This window comes from Gobio gobio, assembly GCF_949357685.1.
Source record: "Gobio gobio genome assembly, chromosome: 21".
Lineage (NCBI taxonomy): Eukaryota > Metazoa > Chordata > Actinopteri > Cypriniformes > Gobionidae > Gobio > Gobio gobio.
This window is the reverse complement of record NC_137117.1, coordinates 29,198,078-29,225,789: the sequence shown is the minus strand read 5'-3', so window position 1 is coordinate 29,225,789 and position 27,712 is coordinate 29,198,078. Positions and strand designations below refer to the sequence as shown.

The window sequence follows — 27,712 nt, the reverse complement described above, 5'->3', positions numbered from 1 at the left end:
TGTGTGTGTGTTACGCATGTGTTTAGGCTCCACTGGTTGTGATGTTTTGTTTTAACAGTTGATAGAGTTTTATAAGGCTAATACAAATGATGGACTATATTAAGCCCTGTCCTAATTTCTTGTTCTTGTGGAATATCCTGTTTCAGAAATATGGAATAAAATGGGCTGCAAATGACGTTATGTATCAACTTAAAAGTTTTCCCCATATTTTCCCCAGGCTGTTTTTGATTTGTCATAACATTCCGATTGCTCAAGTAGCCGCAGCTGATTTGAGCTTAATTATTTCTGAGCATCTCTGTGCATCTGTGCCACTGGGCGATATTGTCATTACATCCAAGTGCCCAAATGCAGTGTGTTTGTTGGGAATGTTATTGTTGTTCTTTTACAGCCCATGTGAGCGTCGGGCTAACCAATGAGATGCTCTCCTGATGATGGGTCCCCCACTGTGTAATTTCCCGTCTTTTCACGGCTCGTTTCCTCTTGGGCAACATGTGCTTAGACCTGAGGGGAATCTAGGATGTGACATACAGGCTCCCTGGTGCCCTCTCTGCTGTTCTGTGCTTTCCTGGTGCTTCACTGTATGTAAGACTCATCCAGTAGAACGTCAGGCCTCTCTTCAGAGCAGCCTGTGCTTTAGCCTCACTTATCCAAAGTCTGAAAGCAGACCTTAGGGTGACATCCCTGCTGAAAAGAATGCCTTTCACTCTGGTCCAGGCATAGTTTTTGAATCTGCGTTCAACCAATTATGTACTTAAATGTGAGTACCTTAAAGCAGGGATCCAGCTATCTTTGCAAAATTTCACTTGTTTGAAATGCAGTCTTTTAAAATAGAAATTCAAGCTATCAGGAGTTTCAAGTGAGGGCGAAATGTTCCCCATGTATATTTTGCATCGGACCAACAGAAAGCGTCTTGATTTAAAAGTGACTTCTGTGTAGGCGGTGCATTGCTACTTTATTGAAAATAGACAATGAACCTTTTATGCCTGCAAAATTTTGCTGAAGATTTTGGTAATGTGACCGCACCTTTACTCTGACAGTGTTTCCCGCAGTGCTGAATCTACAGCATCACAGCTCTACAAATGATGCTTTAGTTGAGTTTTAAGCTTGCAGTCTGAATGGAATGTGATGATGCTGTAATTTCTGTACACCGAGAAATATTACAATAAAAAAATATTGCAGTGTACACTTTCATGAGCACGGAGCAACAAATAAATGGTATAACCAGCGTATATCTCAGTCACTTTATGAAACATTCAGAACGGTTACCAAATTAATGTGACTCACTCACTGAATCCAAGTCATTACTTTTAATGTCTGACTTAAAATTGTTGTGATTGTAGCTATTTGAAGTTTCTGAGACTTCTTTGAATTAATGCAGTGTTATTTTAGTATGATGTATAGGCTATTATATTATTATTAATATTTTTAATTAGCTTTTATTTTTATAGTTTCAGCTTTCATTTTTATTTTAGTTTTAATTTGTAATTTAAAATGTAAAGTTCTACTAAATAATTTAAAATATTTATTTTAGCTTAATTTTTTTTCTTTCAGTTTTATTATTTTAGCTTATTATTATTATTATTATTATTATTATTAGACTTATTAGACTTATTAGACTTATTTATTCCGGTTAGTGGCCAAAGTAACATTTTTGTTTAAGTGTTTTAAAATGTACATATATATCTACGTAAATGTTAATGTAATATTTATATTTTATTTTAATTCAGCTTTATTTCAGTTAACGAAAATTCATACTGTCATACTGTATGACAGTATGAAGAATACTGTAAAGATGCACGTAGTACATATATGAACTCATAAGATCAGAGTGTTCAGTGTTTTTTTTTGTTTTAATAAATTGATATAAGTATGGTAAAGTTATTTATTTGATTAGTCCTCAAAAGTACTAATAAATAATAATGGATTCTTTAGGTGGAGTTAGAATTGTGATCAAAATAGTAAAATTCCCATCCCTAACAAACAGTGTTTAATCTGTATTTTTATTTATGGGATTTGTGGTTTGTGAAGGAGGGAAAGGGGTTAATCATCAAGATAGATTTGTGACTGACTGGATTAGAGGAGAATAGCAGGAGTGGGACCTACAGTAATCCGTGTGTCTGTTGAATGCTGGGGTTGAGTCTTGGTGTGTCATCTGCGCTTAAATTCTGTTGGTTTGCTGCTTGCTCCCTACAAATCAGGCTGTGAAATGGGAAATCTTGAACATCATCCCTTTTTCTTTCCTTTCAGTTCTTCCTCTAAACGTTTGATCTAAACCAGATGATCTTCCAGTTGCAGTTTCCATACACAAGCATCCACTGCTTGTGCCGAACCTTGTCTTGTGTCCCTGAAAGACTAAATTGATCATGCCCCTTTTGTTTATGCTTACAATAAGGCTAGGACACTGCAGACAGAGATGATGGGATCAGTAGCAGAGGTCGTTTACTAGAGACAATAGTGGTCGGCTGCAGAAGCCGCATTGGGGAGACATCGGTTGGTCAGTGCATACGGAAAGAGCGGGCTAAGATCCATTGCAGAGGTCACAAACATGCACGGCTATGCCAGTCGTCTCTGCTGACCTGGATAAAGCCATTGTTCCAAGGTATATCTTACAGGAAGTGAGGTCATCTCAGATATCAGTATTCCTTGAGTGGCATTTTTTGCAGCGTAATCTGGTTTATATATAAACCACCATTTCTATAAGGTCCTGATGGTCAGTTTAACTGTGCGAAAGGACATCAGGACATCTCTGTGAGTACATTCCTATTTCACTTCACATAAACATCTGTGTAATTCTATGTGCCGGTCCTTGAAAGATATTTTCCACCCATAAAAGACGATGAAACAAGCCTTTATTGTCAACATTTGTCAAGAAACGGCTGCCTTTAAAATTCCAGCAGCGATGCATGTCTCATAGAGAAAAAAACATCTATGCCAAAGGCAGAAAAAAAAAAGATTATGTTTTTGTCTTATCTCAGCTGGAGTAAGTATTAAAGGCGTATGTGCTTCACAGGAACATGAGACACTTCATTGAGTAGAATAAAAAGAATGTTTGTTTAATGACTCCACTGAAGTTCAGCTTTTAAAGCAACACCCTTTCTGACTGCAATATCAGACAAGAACTAAGGATGAGCGTTTTTGTCCTTTTTTTATTTAGAGTACTGATAGTTCTCAAAAACTAGTACTTGAGTACTTGGGGGCGGGCCGTGTACGGGTGGCGGGGTGTCTCTCTCATGGCGATAATGAAAATATTTAAATTAAAACACTGAAAATTAATGTTAACACCAGTAAACTGAAGCCTGTTTGTTCTATATGACACATATGAGATTAATCAGATATCCTAGATACACAACATAAACTTAACATTACAACTGGTATCTGCAGAGGTGGAAAGAGTAACAAAATATTCTACTCAAGTAAAAGTACTATTACTTCAATAAAATTTTACTTAAGTACAAGTAAAAGTACCGGTCTAAAATTTTACTCAAGTAAAAGTAAAAAGTAGTTAATTTAAAATGTACTCAGAGTAAAAGTTACTGAGTTACTTTTTTTAACAGCGGGGTGGGGAATCTCCTGTGTAGGGTTGTAATAGAATGAGGTTTTTCACGATATGAAAACATCAGTTTCACAGCATCACTGTATTAATTATTTAATAAATAAACTGTATGTTTAAATTATGGTTATTATCACCAGTTAAAATGTCGTTAAATTAATGGAAAAAATGTCAAAATTTGTTTTATTAAAATTTTAATAAAACATGTCTAACGAACTAAATTAAATAAATTATTATGAATTTGATTAACAACTTTAAGAAAAATAGAGTCCTATGAAATTTTCTTTTTATGATTTAATACAAATACATTAGCCTACCAAAACGGTGGTAATCAAATAAAATGTAACAAACTTTTATCCTTTCATTTTTTTGCCAAAGCGCTGCAAAACAGTTTTACTAAATTAAACCATGGATTTAAAAATATATATTTTTACATAATGTTGAAATTATGAATTATTATTTTTGTTATTAATATTATTATTTTGACAAGTATTCAATTGTAGGCCTACAATAGTGATATATTTCTGTCACAATTTCATCTAAACCAAACGTTTATTTTCACCTGTTTCAGAGTGTATTTGACAATGGTTTTTAATCAAATAAAATGATGAAAATGCTCATTAGGGGGTCTCAGATCAGCTCTGGAAATGTTCATGTCCAAATATGGTTTGTGGGACGTTAAACACCACAAGCATCGCGTACTTGAGTATGTGTAGGCTAGTAGACGAAACGGCGCTGCTCATTCACACAGAGACAGAACAAGCAGATCATATATTTAAATAGCAGTGTTTTGAGCTTTAATATTCACAGACCATGTCGTGATTTGATTTATTGTACAGCTCTATTTTCGATGTATTCATCCATCCATCCGTTTGCGTGTTTTACGTGCCATCTGCATTATACTGTAAATTAAAATGTCATGTCTGGATTCCGGGATTCCCTCTGCATCACAGAAATCATTCGGCCTTAAGTTATAAACGTAACGTTACCTTTATCCGCACAGAGGGATGGTGTTCCCGAACATGTTATGTGTTTCTTCCTTTGCATCAACATTTTTTTGCTAATTTGATTTCCTCCAGGACAACACCAGGCTATTTTTTGTCTATATCCAAAGCATTTCCATACTATCCAGGGGTTCACAACGGCGTTTCGCTTTCAGCTGGATCTGATGTCTGTCTTGGCCGTCCGTCTCCATCTTTTTGTGATTTTTCAGTTCAATGCAGTCGTTTCCGGATCGCGGTTTTCCCCCCGTTTGTATTATTTATTTTTACTCAGTAACGGATGTGGTTTAAAATGTATCGAAGTACAATACTTCAAACAAAACATACTTAAGTAAAAGTAAAATGACAGATTTTTAAAACTACTTAAAAAAGTAGAAGTAAACAGAAAAACTACTCAATTACAGTAACGCGAGTAAATGTAGTTCGTTATTTTCCACCTCTGGGTATCTGCAACAAAAGAACACGAATGCAAGTAAACTTAGCCAGAATCTGTCACTGTTGTGGATGCGCTCTTCTAGTAACAACGCGCTGAAACACGGGCAACTAAAGCACAAAGAATTAATAATATTCTATAGTGTTCTCATTATGATGTTATGTACTGTATATGGCAGATTGGCACTGCACATCTGGAGTTTTGTAGCCTGACAAGCCAGACCCAAATCAAGATGTTGGGTCTGGAAACTTGCTATTGACAGGGCTCAATCCGAGGGGCGGGATAAACGGTTGTCTTTCAAATTCCCTCTGCATGCAATTGGATAGCGCCATGAGGGCCACAACCAACCAGAGCAAAGAAGAAGGTGAAGCCGAGCTAACGTTAGTTGATAGACTTTCGCCGTATCCGGTAGGCAAAACTTCGAACACATCTTCTTTTCTTAAGAATGACTTCAGTGCCGTTCTTTGTTCTTTTCTCAAAGAAAAGCGGAACTCCAAGTCTTCCAGAGTCGCGGCCAAAGCCGATTCAAACGGCCGCTGTTCATCAGCTTTGTTTACGAGTAGCACGCAGAACCTCCGCAACTCTGCCGTCATTATGTTAAGCCCGCCCACGGACTCTACACACGCTGAGTTTGGTTTTTCCAGCTCTCAGGTCTGCCGAGAGTTGCTAGACTACACTCGTGGCAAAATCAATTTTCTGCCGCTAGGGTGCGTCTAGATTTCTAGGCTAGGAGTTTTGTACTTTATCAAGTAATTCCAGGCATCCTTGGAAGACGAGAAACTATTTTAATTCAAACATAGGCCTACTGTTGAAAAAATATGACAAAAAAAATAACATTATTATTATTATTATTAATATCATCAATGTTGTCTTAAATAACTGATGCTGAAGAGTGAATGAACACCAATAAACTGAAGCACTTTGCTAGCGGGTTAATAAACTCAACCAAACGCATCCTATATGAGATAAGTAAGCAAAAAGGTACGAGAGGCTGTGCTGTATCATAAATAAGTCATGGCTGAATGGCGTTGTTAGGCATAACGTGAAGCAGAGTCTTTCTGAGTGAATCACTCACTAGCAAAGACTTTTATATTGAAAGGACTGAAACTTGTTGTGAACACAGGAACAAGACACAATTGACAAATGTGCCGTCAGGGTCAGGACACGTGAAAACCCCTTAACCGTTAAAAAAGGACAAAATATCGCAGCGGACATTCAAGCTGATTTTTTTATTATGAACATAGGACTGACCTGAAGGAAAATGTTAAATCTGAATGCAGGTAATACACTTGGTCACTCAATCTCTCTATCACAATACTCCGAATCAAGGACTGGAGCTAACAGTTTTAGAATCAGATATATATAACACAAAAGTAATATTACAACTTACATCTGCACAAAAGGATGTGAATGCACACATAAACTTGAACGTGCTTGTCTGAATGTGTAACTCCTATTGTGGATGCGCTCTTGCCGTGACAACATTGAACATATGGCAACTAAAGCACAAACATTACAACATTCTATTACAATAATGTTCTCATTATAGGATATAGCAGATTGGCGCAGCACATCTTGCACCGAAATGCAAAGTACTATCATGAAACTCTATATGGCGCAAGGCTAATAGGTCCTTCACTCAACCTGCTCGCATGCACGTCATTCTTTATAGGGCACCACAGCTGATTGGTTCCTGCTGTATCAGTAGCCAATGAGCTTGCGTGCTCAACATTCAAATACTTGGTTAGCATTTGCCTAGTGCAGCACACTTTCAGAAACCCTCCACATTCCCCAGCTCCACCTGTATAGATCTGCTACGGGTAATTCATGTACAATGTATTGTACAACAGCATGTCTTATTTGCTCACAGCAGGGTGTCATGTATGTATTGGCATGTAAGTCCCATACTTGCTCTGCAGCAGCGTAGTAGATCTATTCCGCCAAGATCAAATATATCAACATTGTCATACCTACTACCATGCGATACAGTTGTCATGATAGAACTGTATTTTCATTATTAAAGTGATTCAGGCATCACTGCGCACTTTAATATATTTCACTTTATTTTGCTAGTCTGGACAGCATGTTGTGGTCCTAACGCTAACCAATCAGACCTCACTAACTGCCCAAAATGTCGCAATAACCAGAAATAATCCGAAAAAAATAAATTTTTAAAAGTCATGGCGATTTTATCATTTTCATGAACGATTATCGCTGTCACTGCCGAGTACTCGAGTCCTTGAGCACATCCCTAATAAGAACTCAGGAATTGCAGTCGTACTGTAGAATATATCAGTTAAGCAAGTATCTACACAAAAGCCAAGATGTTTTTCCCCACAGTACAATGCAACGAAATGCCCCATGTGTTTCATTGTTTCATTTAGCAATACTTCAGGGAGCAATCATGCCTCCTTGCAGAGAGGGGGAAGAGGTCACGTGTTTAGATCAGCTCTGATTCAGGAAGCAGAGCAGGTAGAATACATACCCCCCCCCCCCCCCCCCCAATGTTGTTGTGTTGCTTTAATAGCAAGCTGTCCTGAGACAGAAATCTCTTTTGTGTTGAGTATTTTTTCGGCATCCCGCCATGAACATTGTCAAGGCATATCGAGACCCCTGCATTTTGTTACATTCTATTGAGCTCCATCTGTTTTTTTAAATACATGAGCATGTCTAATGTAAAGCTCCATAAGACATGCATTTAATCAAGGTCCATTGAAACTAATATTAGTCTAGTCATATACAAGGGTTTCCTATATTTTTTATATATATATATATATATATATATATGTTTCTATTTCAGTTCAATTTCAAATAATCTTTTGACCCTTTGTATTCGTCAAAGAATCCTGAAAAAATTTATCGCATGACTGTTTCCACAAAAATATTAAGCAGCACAACTGTTTTCAACGGTTATATTAAGATGTTTTTCTTGAGCACCAAATCAGCATATTAGGGATCGTTCACACAGTACATGTTTTTCCATTCTGTGCCATTTTTACCTTGTTTTTCAGCTTTTAAAAAAGCGCATCTTTAGACCTTTTTTTTTATTCTACTGACCTGCGCCTGAAGGAGATCAGAATAGTTTGTTTAAATTATAATTATTCACAAAATTAAGTTGTTACGGAATTCCGGTAAATATATATATATATACGGTAAATCAAATCTGCAGCCTTGGTGAACATAAAAGTTCAGTTTTGTGCGGAAGCAAAACATTTGAACAGTAGTGTATATCATAAAATGTTAAAAATAGCTCTTGTTAGTTTGTTTAGGTTCAGCATGTCAGATTTCATGCATAGTGTGTTCTTAAACATACAGCACACTCTATGTATTAATGGCTGGCTAGAAACTGGCTATAAAGTCCACTTTCAGAGTAGCTAAACCCATTATCTGAACAGTTCTAACAAATGAGAAATTAACTTTTTGTACTGTTGTATGTAGATTCAAAGGCTGACATTTGACTGAGCAACCACAAGAGACAGGATTTGATGAGCAGCTTCTAGTAGTCATTGGGAATGCAGGTGCAGTTATCCATGCTGGCTGCCAGGCAGGAACAATACTGTATTTCTAAGGTTACAAACACAAAAGCTTGTGTGGTATCCTCAAAAAAAGTGGCCTTGCCCTGGAAAGTGGATTCACCTTTATATATATATATATTTTTTATATCAGATTGCAGCAACTGGTACTTAGTTAAAAAAAAATATTTTCTATTCATGATGCTCGCAATACCATGGAGTTCATGGAGATTCATGCCTTGCCTGGAACTGTTACATTGATTTGTTAAGGAATGTAAGACTTTTAATAGAAGCTTCCAAATGCTTTTGCACAGACAAACTGGATTTTTAGATAAAAAGGCAGCCTACTTTTATGTTTGTACACCATAAAGATTTCACTTTTTGCCCCCTGGAATTTTTAGTTGGTATCCTTTCTAAGAAACTTCCGATAGGGTATATTGGCCATTACCGGTACATTTGACTTAGTGTTGGTTGTCATGTCTGCTATGGAATGGCTGTGATAATTAGGGCTGTAATCTCCCAGTCGATTAGTCGATTATTGGTCGATACGTTCTGGCTCGACCAAAATTCTGATTGGTCGATTTTTTGCCGCGTTCATTTAATCAGTTTTGCTGCGTTCATTTAATCAGTTTTGCCGCGCCGCGTTCATTTCGTCAGGTGGAAAGCACTAATTGCTAATGGGGGTGTTTTGAGAGCACCCCTGTTTCACAGGTAACGGTCTGCCTTCAGAACACCCCCATTGTTTTCACTTCTTTTGGATTAGCCCAACCCACTGGCGAAGAGAAGTCTCTCATTGGTCCTTTGTGTTTCATTCCCCGCTGGCTCAAACGTACACCCAAAGTGGTAAACTTGAGGAACGCCCATCAACATACACATGAGGGGAAGCGTCACAACACCGCGCTATTAGTGGATCTGTACTGTCAGTTTTGCCGCGTTCATTTCATCAGTTTTGCCGAGCCACGTTAATTTCATTAGTTTTGCCGCGCCGCGTTCATTTCATCAGGTGGAAAGCACTAATTGCTAATGGGGGTGTTTTCAGAGCACCCCTGTTTCACAGGTAACAGTCTGCCTTCAGAACACCCCCATTGTTTCACTTATTTTGGATTAGCCCAACCCGCTGGCGAGAGAGACAGATTGAAGAAGGCTAGTTTTCTTGTATATTATTTATTTAATTGTGATAGCGTTTTTTCTGCTCTTGATCTGGCTTGTTTAATAAATATTCCTTTTTTATTAAAGAGGACGTGCCTTTTGTGTTTAAGAGTAAAAGCTTTAAGTTAATAGTCTATTCGTGTCTCATATGTTTGAGCTGCACAGAGCGGCTGAAATGAGTGTCTGTCAGTTATTATAATACATATGACAAAAACAATTGTCTAAATTATGTTGCATATTCCTCAAAAGTTCTTGTGATGATATCTAGTTGACAACACATAGTGCCATATTTTCGGAAGTCATAGTCTATGATATTGCGCAGGTGCATGCGATGCGACGCTGTCAGAGCCGACAGACTCGTGTGTCAGACTCATTTCAGTGCAAAATAATCAGCTCAAAAACTATTTAATATAGCCTACAGCAAATAGCCTACTAGTTTTTTATGTTTATTTATAATTAATTTAGGGAGACAACAAGGCTACCAAGTACTGCGCACAGTGTGCAGCTTATTCATTTAAGTTTTTTTTTTCCTAACGTTATTTTAGTCGATTTTTAGTCGAAAATTTCAGGACTTCAGTCGACCAAGATTTTCTTTGGTTGATTACAGCCCTAGTGATAATCAGCGATCAGTGGGGAACAGCAGGAGAAAAGATATGTGAAGGGAATTTAATTCAGAAGTTTTTCATTTTCCTAGTGACTTCGTACTGATGTCTGTTCATACTCTCGTGGTTAATTAATCTGAAATGCCTACTGATAAATGTTAACTTCATTCAGTGAAATATTGTTTGTTGTGATATAAATTAAAAAAATTATTTATTATAAGGTAAAGTTAATTTAAAGTAAAGTATTGAATTTTCTATATGTTGTCTGTTGATATAAATTAATTTTAATTATATATAAATATGTAAGCATGATAAATTATATAAATATTACATGAGAAGAATTTATATAAATTTATATATATATATATATATATATATATATATATATATATATATATATATATATATATATATATATATATATATATATATATATATATATATATACACATACACACACACACACACACACACACACAATATTAACATTTATTTTATAAAAGAAAATACAATCATCTGTTTATAAAGTACCTAAAAAATTATCACAAAAATGGAATATAATGCACAAGTCATATGAACTACTTTTATCGTTTGTGTCCTTTTTTTAAGCTTGACAGTCCCAGCCCTCATTCACTTTAATTGTATTGAAAGGAGTGGCCATATTTTTGTGTGTGTGTATTCCACAGAACAAAGGAAGTGATTATAACAAACAACGTGTTTTAAACATTGAAGAAATGACACGCTTCACCTTTAAAGCTTGTGGAAACCTCTATGACGGATAGGAGTGATGCCTCTGAGAGAAGTTCATTCCTCTTTTTGGCTTTTGTTCTGGGTCGTGTATAGAATAATGTGCAAGGATGGTAACAGAGCATGCAGATTTGGTTTCGCTGCGCTTCAGAGAGGAAAAGAGGGGCATCGGCAGGCAGAAATAACTCCCCTCCCCTCGCCTCTGGATCAATGAAGGTCCAGTCAGAATCATTGATCATAGCCCGTCTTCATGTAACAGAATGCTTTATGTTTTTTAGCCTGTGGCTGACACTGGGGTGTAATATCACAAACAGACACTGATATCAAACTGTCTGTATGTCCTTCCAGTGATTCGATCACATCTGCACTCGCATTTTTTTAATCTAGCGTTTACTTTATAGCATGCTTTGGATGTGCGATCACCTAGTGTGTATGAAGTGTTTTGGCATGATTATGTATGTCTACCTTATGTGTCAGTGCTGGTGTTTTTCATGGCCAGTTTAATCAATATTCTGTAGTGGAAGCTCACGGTCTACAAGATGTTAATCCTCATCGGACCTCAAAATGTGTGTTTTTGTGTGTGAGTGTTTGAGGGCGAATGGTTCCGTGTTTAAGTGTGCAGGCTTACATGCCTTAGCAGAGAAACGGCACTCTTATGAATACGCTCACCTTTCTGTGTTGAAATGATACAGTGTGCTTCCTTAGGAAGCTATTGATCCCAGTGGACGGAGGGAAGGCGGTCAAAGACAGAAAGCTCGTGTAACATGCTCAGACATCTGTTGGACGTGAGAAATAAAGGATTTGACGTGACAGACAGCTGTCAGTGTTCATCCTTGGGCCCAGAAAGATCTTGTGACCTTGAGTGTGGTGGATGTGGCAGAAATTGGCTCCTGGGCCGAATGTGCCATCATGATTTGAGTTCCTGTCTGTGCCATAACACTTCCTGTTGCTAACTTAAAATAACTTTTTTATCAATTTATTTTGTCATTATTATGATTATTATTATTTTATTAGAACTCGCATAAATGTCTGTGCAGACAAAAAATTTAAATTTTAAACAATTATTATTTTATATTTAGAACACAGATACATTACTGACTAAAAATGTATGTCTGTTTTTTTTTCTGTCTAAATCAGTTTCAGTATTGCAGATCTATATCAGTTTCCATGGCAGCACATATATATGCTTAGCATTCCTCCTTTTATTTATTTATTTTTAAGTCTTCAAAGGTATTTCTTTATGCATTTGGAGCCATGTCGCTGTCCTTGCCATGCATAGAAAGATGGAAAAAGCAGGTGAACTAATTGCAGATTGAATAAGACAAGACGCTGAGTGAGAACTATCACTTGTTCCAGACGTATGCAAAACAATCACATAACCAATGATTTATGCTCAGGAAATGCATGACCATCTCACTCTTTTGTTGGGGCTGCATTCACTGTTTTCTATTGCTGAGTGATTCAATGTGGAAAAGGTGCTGTGAAAAGTCTAAACCCAGTTATATCAATATTAAAGGCATTTTGTGAGAGTTTTATTGGTTTTTACAGTATCTGAAACGTAAATGGAGTTAATCAGGTTAATTGTTTTGGACTTGCCAACATAAACCCAAGGGTTACGTTTCCACAGCATTGTGCTTTTCACAAGGACACCAGCAGCCTGCTTGCCGATGTGAGAAGGAAAGGTTGAAGAGTCGGACAGGAAGGGTTGGCTTGCTAACTGGATTAGCTTTAAATGGCCCTGGTACCAAAAAGCCTTCCCATAACCCAGCCTAGAAGATCCTCATCTCTTAACGCAGGCGGAAGGGGCCAATCTCCTTACAAAGGCTTTTTTTTTTTTACAAGCTCAGGAAAGCAAATGTCACCCCAGTGTTCTCATGCATGCTTTAAGCTGTCTCAGAGAAAGACATTCATTTGTATTCATATTTTAGTGCCTCTGTGCTTGACAAAACATCACGGCATGCCTCTGAAGGTAGGCATCAATCATTGAAGGTACATTAGGCGTGTGTGCATGTGTATTTACGTGATGAACCTGTATATTAATATGCTATCTGTTTTTTTTGTTTTTCCCCCAAGACCTTTTTTTTAAACTTTAGACCTGAAGAAAGCCCAGGTAGTCCGACCCCCTCTCGGCATGCTATTAAAAATAGACTCGCTCTTGAAGTTAATGATTTTTAAAAGACTTTACCCCCTTCATGCCTTAATTTAGACAATTTACGGCTCAGTATACAGCGGGGCAGCTAACAGGCTAACCCTGCTAATAAAGTCACTCTACAAATGTCCACACTCCTGGCTCAGAGGTTCAAGCCGCGTGAACGTAAATCAGTTAAAGCGATAAAAGGCTCCTTTCATTCTCACCCACCCAAAAGCGTATCATTATGAAAGCAAAGTTAATCAACTAAATGAAAAAGCGAAACGGGACAAAGGTAACGCCCAGCCCTGGTTGAGAAGAGACCATCTCCCAAGGACGTCTGCTCTTTGTGTTTTGTGTACGCACACACACAGCTCTCAAGACAAAAGAAACCCTGAAACACGCATGCACAGAGCCACTCAAACCCTCTGTAAATGGAAGAAACCAGGTGATTGGACTCGTTTCTATCGGTTATTCTCATTAAAGACATGGAGGAGCCAGGATGTTTTGTGAAGGGGGAAAATGCCAGGCTGTCCCTGCTCTCTTTATCTGCATAGACAGCAATTTGTCAGAGAGCGAGGGAGAGAGCCGAATGTCACATGCATGCAGATGAGAGGAGGCCGTAAGCATGATCATTAATAAACAATAAAAACTAATAAAAGACCATCAGAATTGAGCCGTAGGGGTGCGAGCCGATGGAGTTGGAGAGATTCGGCCGCTGATGACCTGTATTGTCCTAAATTGGATTAGCCGTGCGGCGCTGATCGCGGGCTTGAAGCGGTTAAATGCGATTTTACAAGATTATAATTGAAAAGGAGTTAAATGTCAGATTAATAGCGGCTCCTCTTTGATGTCCTATTGGAAGATGATTAAGGAGGTGCTGTCCATTCTGGGACTTCAGCAAGGGAATGAAAATGCGGCAGAATACATTACGCAGGGTTTGGGGGGGTGGGACGGGTGTGTGGCCGCTTTAAGTGCAGTCCTCTTTGTTGTCTTCCTGATGGTTTGAGCCAGCGTGTTTCCTTGTGACCTAAAATGGGTTTCTCTGACCCCTCCCTCTGCTGTCTGTTCCTATCATCTGACCCTGCTCACTTCTGCTGACCCCTGGGCATCATTCTTGATCTCTGGGGGCACATTTATACACATACACGTGTATCCGATTGCTGTATTTGTTTGATGTATTATTCAAACGTTGATTATTAGTCAGTGCAGGGCTCAACAATAAGGATGGCCTGTTGGCCCTGGGTCAGTGTGAGAGTTTCAGGCTGGTCGACAACACCGACAATCACTTGACGAAGAACGATCGCTTTTCCTGCACTGCCACTGAAAATAATTTGTTGATATTGCACATCCATTTTTATGTCTCAACTTAAAATTATGTTAATTTGTTACCAAGATACTGTTATCTGGCTAACATGACTAACAAAATTGAAAGATAACGAGTGAAAATGTGTAAAAACGACAAACCAATAAGTAATGTTTTGCATCTCATGATGTTATCATTTTCCAAAAGTGTGAATTTATGAAGTTACATTTTAGCTGTATAATTTCTAGCTTGTTGCAAATGTTCTTTTTGTAAAAATATAAAAATAGCCACAAAAAAAACTGGTTTTGTGAGAAAAAGAATTTTTACATACAAGTTTTTTTTTTTTTTGTAAAGAAACAAATTGTAACAGAACTTTAATATACATTCCTATTATTGTGTATATTTATACCATTCAAAAGGTTGGGATTGGTAATATTCTCTTATGCTTATCAAGGCTACATTTATTTGATAAAAATATAGTAAAAACAGTAATTCTGAAATACTATTAGTTTAAAATAATATTTTCTTTTTGAATAAATTTATAAATGTAATTTGTGATGCAAAGCTGAATTTTCATTATTCCAGTCTTTTAAAATTTCTTATTATTATCAATGTTGAAAACAGTTGTGCTGCTTGATATTTTCTGTGGAAACCGTGATACATTTTTCAGGATTCTTTGATTAATAGAAATTTCAATAGAACTCATTTGAAATAGAAATCTTGTGTAACATTATAAATGACTTTACTTACACTTTTTTTTACAATTTAATATATGAATGCTGAATAAATGTGCTAATTTATTTAAAAAAAATCTTACTGACTTCAAACTTTTAAATGATAGTGTAAATAAAAATAAAAATTGTTCACACTTTTGTGCTCGATGTCAAAAAATCAGAACTAGCAGAAGTAGAACATCTTAATTGTTGCGCCATGTTGACTTTCCTAAAACACATTCCTCGTTGATTTAAATGGTAAAGTATGTAGTTTGTGTGCTGCTAGTTGCATTAAGCAGAATGTATTGTGTCCATAAAGTCCTGTCCCAAACTCTTGCCACTGCTTTTCACCACGTTACTCAAGCGTACAATATGTTTAAATATTTTGAAGGCACCATTGAGCCACTATGGCATTTAGTAAGACAATATAGAAGTGGCTTGCTTTGTAGTCACCTTTTCACATTAAACTGGCATAGAATAAAGTATTTTAACAGCAAAAACTCATTTAAGGGAGCAGCGGGGAAGGAGAGTTTCTCCTATTAATAATGCACTGTCAAATTTGCATGCAAGCACGTTAACCAATCAGAGCTGGCGCTGTGCTGTTGGTGGGAGGTATTGTGTGATTGGCAGCTCTGGGGGTGAATGCGTCTGTTTAAACGGAGGTTGTGCCGTGCGGCGGGGTGGCAGGGTTCCCCTTCAACAACAGTCATGAGCAGATGGGTCCTCACCCCGCTGTCCCTGGGGCAGCTTTTACTTTCGCCTGTCTAATAAATCATCCTCTTCCGTCCACCACATTATGCACAGGTATTTCATTGGTTTACTAACCTGGCACAGCGTGTACATTCGATTGAGCCAGCTTGAGACGTTCATGTAGATAATGAACACATGTTCCAGACTGTAACTACCGAATGGAACCGCCTGAGCTCTTGAGATTATTTAGAGACATTCATTTGAGGATATAGGTTGTTATGTGATTAAAATGGGATGATGGCTATCCTTCTGAAGTGGAAGGGCTCGACATGATTCTCTCAAACTGAACGGGTTTCTAAAATAGAGGAGCAATTTAATAAGTCAAGGGAACAAAATAAGTATAATAGTCATAATTACATAGTCATTATGTGTACAACAGTACATTTGTGTAATTTAGGATGATTTCTACATCTTTTCTTTTTGGCCTAATAATTATTTTTCAAATTCTGAGTTTAACCTTGTTTGAGGTCAAAAATTATTTTGCCAAATGTTTCTGTGAATTCCCCGTACCCTTAACATTACAAATGTACTTGAGAAGTGTCATCCAAACACTCATGTTGAAAATGTTATGCTGTCAAATGTGGGGAAAAACAGAATGCAACGATTTATTTGATTCAAATTAATTTATCCTCGCCACTGGCTCAGTGCTGCTGTGAGTTTAATTAATTAATTAATTAATCCCATCCAAAATAGTCCATGTTTACATTATATATGTGTGTGTGTGTACTGTGTATAATTATTATTCATATATAAATACACACACATGCATGCATATATTTCAGAATTTGTTTTAATATTTAGATATTAAATATTTAGATATATTTATATAATTTATATTATATATACATGTGATTTAACAGCACTAATTTAAATATATTTTAAAATGTAGGCCTAATTTATTCCTGTGATGGTAAAGCTGAATTTTCAGCATCATTATCATTTCCGTCTTCAGTGTCACATAATTCTTCAGAAATCATTCTAATATGTTGATGTGTCATTAACAGTTCCTTGATGAATAGAAAGTTCAAAAGAAAAGTATTGATTTGCTAGAGATTTTTTGTGAGAGTGTTTGAACGGTAGTATATTCATTTACAAAGCTAGAGTTTATGCCATCTGTTCCATTGAATGAAAGTTTTCAACTTTTCACAACCTTGCTTTTTACTTTTAATCCATAGTCATGTGCATGATAAGAATAGTGTGAATATGTCTGCTTATAGAATATCAGTTTATTTGAGAAGCACTGATTTTTATTTACGTTTAGACATTTCAATGCATGTTTGTCAGCAGATAAATTGTGTATTTATGTAGCCTTATATACCGCAGCGCAAAGATGTGAATCAAATATTTTCTGATACATATTCCTTTAATTACAAAATGATTCATCTTCATTGATTGATTTTCAAAGCAGTTGCACAAAGGCAAAAAAACGAAGGTGTTTGGGAGGTCTGAATGTGAATTTTTCACCAATAAATCATGTTTTTCACCATATTCTGTAAAACAGGTATTCTGAAGCAGTACACTATACTCTCTTTTTCAACGCTTCTATGTATTCTTGCTGTCTGCAGTGTGCTTTGGGGCCCAGTCGTAATTTTGGTGGTCCCGGTAGGCCACTGCCCGCGCGTGTGTGTGTATATGAGTGATGCTGTCACTCAGCAGGGGGTGACTGCTCTCTCTGACAGCCCTCCTCATGGGCCTGTTTGCCTGCCAACATCACGGCCCAATCTGACTTTCACATCTATTCTAGTTTTGCACACATGCACAGACGTGGCGCCGATATGAGCAATCTCGCCTCAGCTGTCGGACTGACATCTCTCTGGCTCTCTCTCCGCAGGATGACTGTTCAGTGAGTAGTGAGGAGTTTGATATGAGTGACCCCACATGGATATCAGCTGAACGTCACACCGCACTGTCTGACCTGAACCACCCCTCCAGCGCAGATAGGATGCACAGCCCGCAAAACACGCACAAGGAAGAGGACGGTAAGAGTCACTGTATGCTCATCTGCGTCTTAATAGAAGGGGTTGAACCCTCTGATCACTCCAGCATAAAAAGTCATTTCCTTTATCAGTATTTTTCTCTTGTTTTCCAGTAATCAAATCTAAACATTACTGAAGAGGGATACACAATTTTTCCACTAAATGTGGGATATTTAGACTTGATTTCAAAGAATATCCCTTGGGAAAATTCATAAATAAAACAAAGAAATGCATACATTTAGTGAGATTTAGTGAGGTTTTTCCATAAATAAATAAAAACATGTTATAGTAATAAATATATATTTAAGAAAATTCTTCATTTATATCTATGTCTAAATGGGGTTGGTACAATTTTTTTAAAATATTTTTGATAGAAGTCTTTTATACTCGCCAAGCCTGTATTTATTTGATTAATAATACAGTAATAATGTGGAATGTTATTACAGTTTAAAATAACTGTTCTCTATTTTAATATATTTAAAAATGTATTTATTTTTGTGATGTCAAAGCTGAATTTTCAGCATCTTTACTCCAGTCTGCAGTGTCACATGATCCTTCAGAACTTATTCTAATATGCTGATTTAATGTTGAAAACAGTTGTGCTGTTGAATATTTTTTGTGGATTTTTTTTTTTCATAATTCTTTAATGACTGGAAAGTTTAAAAGAACAGCATTTATTTAAAATACCGTCATAAATGTCTTTACTGTAACTTTTGAACAGTTAATGCATCCTTGCGGAATAAAAGTCTTAATGGTAGTGTATAGTAAAATAAATAAAATTATCAAAATCATCATATATTTTTTGAAAACAAGTTTGAATATTTTGGATATTTTTACTTCTGCTTTATTATAGATGATTTAGATGCTCCGATGTTTCTGAAAATAAGACCAAAATACTGATTTGTGTTTTTGGGAGTGTTGTTGAGAGATTTTGTGTGTAAGTAGATGAAGCATGTTCTTTTACACACATGCTGTTTTTGAGCGGTGGAATGGCCAGAATGAGGCGAGAAGAGATGTAGGTATTGATTGTGATCGAGTGGCCTCCTCCCTTCTGCTTTCAAGGAAAGAGAAGGATTTGGACAAAGAGAAAATTTTATAGATGAATAGAGATAAGGAGAAAAGGCTCTGAAGATATAGAGTGTTGTGGATGTGTCTTTAGATGGTTAAAGGACTTGTACAGCCCGAAATTCATTTATCCGTCGTCATTTACTCACATTCATATAGTTTCAAACCTGTATTCTCTTCCATGAAAAACAAAATGAGATCTCTTTATTTTTCCATGCAGTTACAATGAATGGTGACAGGAGCTTCATTATTGACTGAAAATACCTACATCTGCCAAAGCTGTCCTTGGCACTTTAATGAGAGTTCATGACAGAAGTAGCGATGTTCGTCTTCTTTTATATCAGATCTTTTTTAATATATCAGTTAACTTGATTCACAAAACCATTATGAATTGTACTGGCCCAATTCTTGTGTTCTAAACTCACTGACTCGATCACTGGATTTATGAGTGAATAGCGACTAGAAAAATTCACTTTGTTATCGTGTTACTTCAGAAGTGTCGTCAATTGAGTCATGTGTTTTGAAGCATGAAAGCTTTAGTCCTGATGATAAATGATACATTTTCATTTTTGTGTGAGCTACTGGAAGGGTCAGATGACGTTTCTCCGGGTCTTTAAGGTCAGTGGTTTCTTGCTACATTTTCCAGCATTTTCTCTGTCAGTGGGTGACATTAGCGACCGAGAAAGCCCTGCATTTAGATAATGATGGTGAAGCAGAGAGCATTTTTTCTTCCCCTTCTTCCTCTCTCTCCGTCTATGATGGAAGTATAGCTGTAATCTTTCTGTATTGAAGGCAATTTAAAAACTTCAATACAGAAAGCAGAGCAAAAACGCATATATACGGTTTTCTTTTTAGATACTTCAGATAAACATACAGATGTGAACACACACCCACACAGACGCAAACACTCAGTAAATAAAATTAGCTACTGAATCGCAAACTGAACCATTTCCCATAGTGACTTTACCCTCCCAGCATACACCTTTTCTTGCTCATTCAGCCACGACAAGTGAAGTCTCTGTCCACATCAATGAATCAATGAATTCCCATCAGAAATACAAAAATAGTATTTGACCTACCCTGTATTTTGTTTTTGAATAATGCTGTAGTTTTTAAAGGGATACTTCACTCAAAAATGCATTTGTCAAAAATGATATCATCATTTACCCTATGATGTCATTCCAAACCTGTATGAAAGAAGATATTTTGAATATACCGTTGGGGCCCATTTGACTTTCGTTCTATGGACATATCTTCATTTGTGCTCTGTGGAAGAAATAAAGTCATGCAGATTTGGAACAATATGATTGACAGAATTTTTTTTTTTGGGTGAACTATTTGCACGTTTGTTTATGTATTTAATTTATTTTCTTAAATAAATTCTTTGAAGCGGAAGTTGTCATAGTTGTGTAAACTTGCACCATATCTTAACAGTTTCTGTATATGGTAGTGGTGCTATATAGCACCTCAGTCATCCCAAAGAACCGCTGAGGCACCAAGATTTGGTGCTATACAGCACTTAAAGTTGTTCCCCTATGATTACGAGCCAAAGAAACACTTTTAGTGCTATATAGCACCATTTTTTATAGTGTATAGCGGTAAACGTGAGACGGCAGCAAATATCATTTTTTTTATTTTTTTTATTAAAGGTGCTTTTTAAAAGTCCTAATGAGGAAATGAATGGTAAAAATCCTTTCAGAACCAAGGCCGCTGAAAAAATGGCCAGTTACTTTTGCGCTCTACAGAAAAGAGCTCTTTGGAAATTCAGTCCCACATGCATTAGGAACACCCTCGCAGCAGTTTTAATAATTTTTTTGTACTTTACTTCCAAGATAATATAACACAAAGAATAGCATTATAAATGTATTTTAAATTTGATACATTTATCAAATCATGTGTGAACTGTGTGATAACTGTGTGAATGCGTCATTACAGTTGTACTTCTTTACAAGCTTGACATCCAAAGCGACTTACACAAAACACACTGGATTAGTGCCGAATAAGAGAGGTATGTGAGCCTAGATTATTTGTATAGCTCAATTACTCACACAGACACACATTTGTTTTTATGCTTGGCATTTTATGATATATGTTTTTTATAATGTATGTTTGTTTTTTAGTTATATTTTTCATTCCTGTTTTGCTCTGAATACCATTACATTTATAGGATTTCTTGTAGAGTGGGATTTGATAGAGAGGGTTTTTTTTTTTAAACCAGTATTTTACATTATTTCTGAAAGTAATAATACAATGCGACTTGTACACTGATGCAACTTTCCTGTGTTTTTTTTTTACTCTAAACAATGCAATTTTGACCTGGTGGGTCATGTGCGACTGATTTTCCAGAAAATATGATAATTAATTTTTTCCCCCACTTTGGTTTGTCTTTTTACATGGTGGTCAGAATGTGCAGTTCTTGACCAGAATGAGCTGGAATGTGGAATTGATGGTTGCCAATTACTAAATTGCTAAATCAGTTTTTCTGCAAGGAACCTGTTATGAAAGTGTAGAATACTGAATGGCTCCCTGCAAAAGCCTTGTTTAGGATCTCCATGGCTTTAACTACGCCTTCCTGTAGCTCATGGAGATTTAAGCATGAAGTTATAAAGTGTATAACTTGAATGCACTGTGAGTTCCTCGGGATAAAAGCGGCTGACACATACACAGCTGTTGAGCAGGGGCAGTGCTGCTGTCCTCTGGAGTTTCTGTCATGAGGCCAGGCGTGGGCAAAGTACTCTCTGAGGGCCATCAGCTGAGAAAGACCCCCTGAACCCCTCTATCAGCAGGACTCTGACAAGAATGTATAGAGATGATGATGGTGATGATGATGCAGGAGAGCTGGAAAAAGAGATAAAAGAGAAAAAAGAGGGAGGTCAGGTAATCAAGACTTCTCTCTCTGACTGATTAGAGTTGCTCTTGAAAATGAAATGTTCTGCCACATAGAATAACCTTCTTCACCTCAGGCTGATTTCAGATTGCCTGAACATGAGGAGACACAGGCAAATGTGATCGTACACTGTGCAGAAAGTTTCTTTTTTGAGGTGGCCATGTAGGTATAGTCGTCTCTTTTCCTTCCTTGTAGCCGTTTGACCTCTTGTAAAAGTTAATCATTGTCTAAATGCATAATTACTCATGCTGTTAATCTCATCCCAGCTTGTCGGTCTGACCTGTGGACTAAAAAAAAAATTGTTCTCTTGGATTGAAGTAATATGTTGTAGCGGCTTCAAAAGAAGTCAACCATTGCTGGTCCGTTCTAGTCATTTACACAGGAATAGTGAGTCTGTGAAGTCATATATATATTTTCCATTTAGATGTTGGTCTTCTCTAGTTTGTGTGGCTTTACTCAGTATGTTCATACAGTAAATGGCCTTCCTAACTTCTGCATAGATGTGTAATGGTGTATTAGATGTTTTGGTGTGTGTGCAAACAGGAGCGGTCTTGACACTGTGGCTCCAGTCAGGAAAAGAGAGGAAGAGAAGAGAGTGGGGGGATGGTTCAAGTGGACATTAGGAGCTGCAGGATAGAGAAAATTTGCTTAACACCTCAGTATGAGGGACAAACACTCTAAAAAATGCGCAAAAAAATGTTACTCAGTGCTTCAGAGCCGTGTTCTCTGAACAGATGCTGTCAAGGTCATGGTCTGCCCCAAAGCAACGTACTACCCCTGTACATCACTGCACCCTGTGATTGGCCTGGAAAGGTTCATCAGATCCCTGCTGTGGCGTATAATAAAGCTAAGATACTGCATTATACAGCACTTTACTACTGCATTATAGCCCTGCAGCAGTGAATTATGTGCCTTTACTAGCATTTAATAAATGTGAACTAGTGATTCATATCCTTACCTGGCTAGTGTGCATTAAAAAGGCATTATTAGTCAGAGCCATTTCCTTCTGGTTAGTGAATATGCTTCAGACATGGTCATGTGGAAATGTAAGTTCATTTCAGCCTTCATTGTTTCTTGATCTCACAAAAAATTGTATATGTTTATTTTATAAAAATACAGTATATAAAAATAATGTTTATTATTTTAATGACAGTTCAGACCCTTCCCCCAACATTTCTCATATTATTCGTCTTCCAAACAGTGATTCTCTTTTTTTGTAATAATTTTTTACAGAATGTTTTAGGGGTGTAACGACACCCTCATGTCACGATTCGATACATATCACGATACTGAACTCCCGATACAATATTATTGTGATACAGTACACCAAGACATATGGTAAAAGGTTAAGAAAAGATGTACTGTACTGTTGATTAAAATGCTTACATTGGGGTGGAAATTAATAGGCTTGGACTTGGTGCTGGTAACCTAAAGCACAGGAAAATGGTGACACCAGAATAAAAATCTTCATGATTCTGATGCTGAAAATACAGAATTATTTTAGACAAAAATGCTTGCACTATTTCAAAATTCTGTTTAAAATAATGCAGGCCACTTTTTAATGGTAATATAAGACATTTGGCATCATGACCCACAAATATTCCCCCATTGCAATATTATACATTATACATATTCAACATTATATAGTAGTTTAATGTAGTACTGACACTAAAACTCCGTAAACTTGAATTTTTTCCTCCCATAGTAATTTTCATTTTGGGTGAACTATTCACGAAACATATTGTTGCAGTTTTGTATTGTGATATATTGTGACACGATATATTGTTACAGCCCTAGTATTTTTATATTTCTTCATTTTACAGTAAAATGACTGTAATGCAATTAATATATATATATATATATATATATATATATATATATATATATATATATATATATATATATATATATATATATATATATATATATATATATATATATATATATATATATACTGTTTTAATGAAAGGCAGTTCAACTAATGCCATAATGTATACTTTACAAATTCAATAATATATTATTTAAATGATATTTAAACACTATTTACTGTATATCTTATTTCATATTATATTTAATTTCTTTTAGTTGGGGTGAAATATGACCCGAGCATGTTCTTAATAAGCTCTGTTGAATTAATGCGTTTATGGTTTCATTTACTAAATGCCTGTTTGTGCCTTTTAATGCATAATCAGGTCATAGTACACCTTTGCCTCCAGTGACAGGTTCCTTGGATGCCATCAGAGGATCTGGTCATAAGCTGAAGCTCAGAAAAGCTAAAGCTGGAGTGCTTCAGACCTGCTATTAAAGCTCAGATGGATTTGAATGACCTTTGTCATTACATGGGTGGATTTGTTTCAACCCTAGTGGCAAAGTAACCCAAAGGACAAACGCAACCGCATCCCAGAGCCTGTGTTGTGTGTGTGTGTGTGTGTGTGTGTGTGTGTGTGTGTGTGTGTGTGTGTGTGTGTGTGTGTGTGTGTGTGTGTGTGTGTGTGTGTGTGTGTGTGTGTGTGTGTGTGTGTGTGTGTGTGTGTGTGTGTGTGTGTGTGTGTGTGTGTGTGTGTGTGTGTGTGTGTGTGTGTGTGTGTGTGTGTGTGTGTGTGTGTGTGTGTGTGTGTGTGTGTGTGGTAGGGAAAGTAGGCCATGTGAAAATGACAGTGTGACTTTGACGGCTTTCCCTCTGGAGGCTAGTGATAGAAGTCAAGTGTAAAAATAAATAATTAGATAAGCGTGTGAAGCTCCTACTTTTATTTAATGCTTAGCAAAAAGGTGTGATTATCCTGGGGGCTGTTAGACATGGATATCACAATATTGCCCTTGTATCCAACACTTAACCAGCACACAGGAGTTTCATTTTGAACTATGTCTATCATTCAATCCAAGTACTGTTCAGAAGATCTGTAAGATTTTTCAAGTCACTTAAGCTCACAAACAAGGTTATATTTATGTTAAAAAAGATACAGAGAAAAAGCAGTAATTGTGAAATATTAATAGGCTGACTTGGTACTACTTATAAATAATCAATCTTAAAAACAGCTGTGCTGCTTAATGTATTTTGTGGAAACTACCCTACAGTTTTCGCAGGATGTGTGCGTGCGTGCATGCGTGCGTGTGTGTGTGTGTGTGTGTACATGTGATTGCTCCTATGGCTGCACCGGAATGCGTGTCAACATGCGTGTCAGATGCATGCTCTCATACATACAATACACACACATTGGCTGATCTGTCAGTGTTAAATGCTTCTATCACCCCTCTCTTTACCGCTTCTCTACTATACTATTCTCCCTTCATCATCACCGCTCCTGTCACCACCTCTCCTCATCTCTCTTCTTTTCACACCAGTGCTCAGAATCTCTCTCTTCCTGTCCTTCAGACAGCAAACGCCTCTGATCTGCTCTGAACTCTCTCATCGCTTACAGACAAACAGCTTAGAGATGCCCAACAACAACATCAGCTGCAGGTACAGTCATCAAAAGCAGAACAAGTTAGTGTTGATCTGTATGTTTTCCAGCAGGAAACCCCCTCACTGATGCTCAAATAGAAAGTCTGAAGCTCCCCATCAGAGTTGCCCCTCACTCAAGATTTCTTTGTGTTTGGTTTGTACTGCGATTCAGACCCAAAAGTACAATTTGAGGGGGAAAAAAGCTGGATGAGGGGGTGGAATTGCACTTGGATTTGGACCAGGCATTCGACTCGGGTGTGAAAAACAGCCATATAGCACACTGTGTGACTCAGAGAAGCAGCAGGCTGAAACATGACAGTGAAAGCTTCATAAAGTGTTATGGTCGTCTAGTTGCTTTGTGAGAGAAGACAGCGATTATATGCATGTGGGACTGAATTTCCAAAGAGCTCTTTTCTGTAGAGCGCAACAGTGACTGGCCATTTTTTCAGCGGCCTTGATTCTGAAAGGATTTTTACCATTCATTGCCTCAATAGGACTTTTAAAAAGTACCTTAAAAGTTCTTCAATAGAGAGTTCTGACTCTAGCTCTAACTTTTATTTGTAGAACTATCCATCTGTAGTTTATAGTTTTAATATTATTTATTAAACATTATAGTATTTATTACTATATTGTAATTGCAAATAATTTTTTGAATTAGCTTTTATTTTAATATTTTCAGTTTTAGTAATTTAGTAATGTGCTTCTGCCATTTTTATTTGTTTTTGGTTCTTTATATTTAAATTGAGCTTTTAAGTTTTTATTTTAGTTTTTAGTAATTTTAGTGCTTAAACTTTTAAGTTTAATTAAGTTTAGTTAGTTAACAATAGCAACAATGCTTTACAATGGTTTTAACAATATATTTTACATTGATTGCTAAATATTCAGATATATACAAATGTCATCATCCACATCATATATACAGTAATTATCAGCCGCAATGCTTCATGGGAGTAGGAGGTCGTCAGCATGGTATCAGTGGCTTCACTGATAGGTTGAGATGTTTTTGGGATTATAGATGGTTCTTCCACTAGAAACTTTTTAAATTAAAACACCTCTTAAGAAAATGAAGTACCATGGATAAATGTCCTCATGTCTACTGTATGTGAAAAGGTTTATATTTTATTGATAATAATTTTCTCTAAATGAATGGGACTTTTTGCTACTTTTTATAAATATCTTGTCTTGATATTCTCCACGCTTTTCCAATCAACATGGCAATCGCACGCACTATATACATTCACACAAGCATAGCATGACCACCTGATGCTCGAAAGCAGCGTTGTGTTCGCCAGTCGAGTTGACACGTTTGAATGACAGGCAGGAGAGGAGAAGGTTCATTAATGCTGTCAGGTCATTCTCTCTGGTTTCAGCAGGTCACCGATTCTTATCTGATTCAACCGTCCGACCGAGCAGCTATAGACAGATATCCCACCCCTACTGAAGAGTGCAGCTATTTCCAATAAACTAGCCTGTCAGTCTTCTGATGTACCATGTGTATAGATAGGCAGACGTGAAGTCATTTGAAACATTCGGTCGTCCTCGTCTACTTCTGAGGATTGAAAAAAGATGACTGTGTCCCCCTAACATGAGCCTACAAGGCAATAAAGAGACTGTGTGGGAGAGACCAAGGGCGATAATCACATGATCACCTAATGGAAAAGTTATTAAAAATGCAAGGCCATTAACATATGACATTTCCCAGTGTGTGTTCTATTTGATTATGAGTATGTTTGCCGAGTTAATCTGGAGGACCCGGAGCGAGATAGCAAAGCACGGAGGGGAGAAATCGAGAAGGAGCTGGCCGATAAAATCTGAAGGCCTCATCAGATGAATCTTACAAAAGAAGGGAGCATGAAGAACGGACCAGTGTTCTCCTCCCCCCTCTTTTGCGCACATGATCAGGCATCCCCCTCTCCCATAATGACTCCATGTGAGGGCAGCGGCTGATAAAGATGCATTTGTAGATAAAAAAGATGGGAAGAGACAGGAAAGGAGGGAATGTGAAAATGTCCCGAAGATCCTTCCTTTCTCTGTCAAGATAAATATATAGTCTTTTAAGAGTATAAATGTCTGAGGCTTTTTTGGCCAGAGGCTAATGACTACAGCCAGTAGTAGGAGCTAGTTCCGCATGTTTTCCACCCCGCCCATAGGGGTGGGTTCTCACTCACAGAATGTAAGACACAGACGGCCGCACGGACATTTATAACTGAGCGAGTGTTCTCAATGAATTCCAATGAAAGTTAAACTTCCATAGGCATGAACTCGCCAGACTGGACACGCACCATGAATGACTGTGAAGCCGTGAATGAATGACAATGCGGCCATGAATGAATGCCGGTCGGCCGTGCTTTTTAGTTTCGGTTTAAAACAGGGTTCCCGCGGGGTCTTAAGTCTTAAATTCGCTAAAGTATTGAGTTCTAGGTCTTAAATCATTTTAAACAGGTCTTAATT

General features: G+C 37.1%; 1 protein-coding gene across 3 annotated transcripts in view; it reads left to right on the top strand.

Moving 5' to 3' along the window:
* Positions 1 to 27,712, top strand: part of nol4lb (nucleolar protein 4-like b) — a gene marked incomplete at its 5' end in the record, with an annotated part of 130,275 nt that overhangs the window by 52,610 nt on the left and 49,953 nt on the right. For all 3 annotated transcript variants that reach the window (XM_079802395.1, XM_079802394.1, XM_079802393.1), the window contains one exon: positions 17,723 to 17,870. In XM_079802395.1, the coding sequence (XP_079658521.1) occupies positions 17,756 to 17,870 (115 nt within the window). The remainder of the gene's footprint in view (positions 1 to 17,722; positions 17,871 to 27,712) is intronic.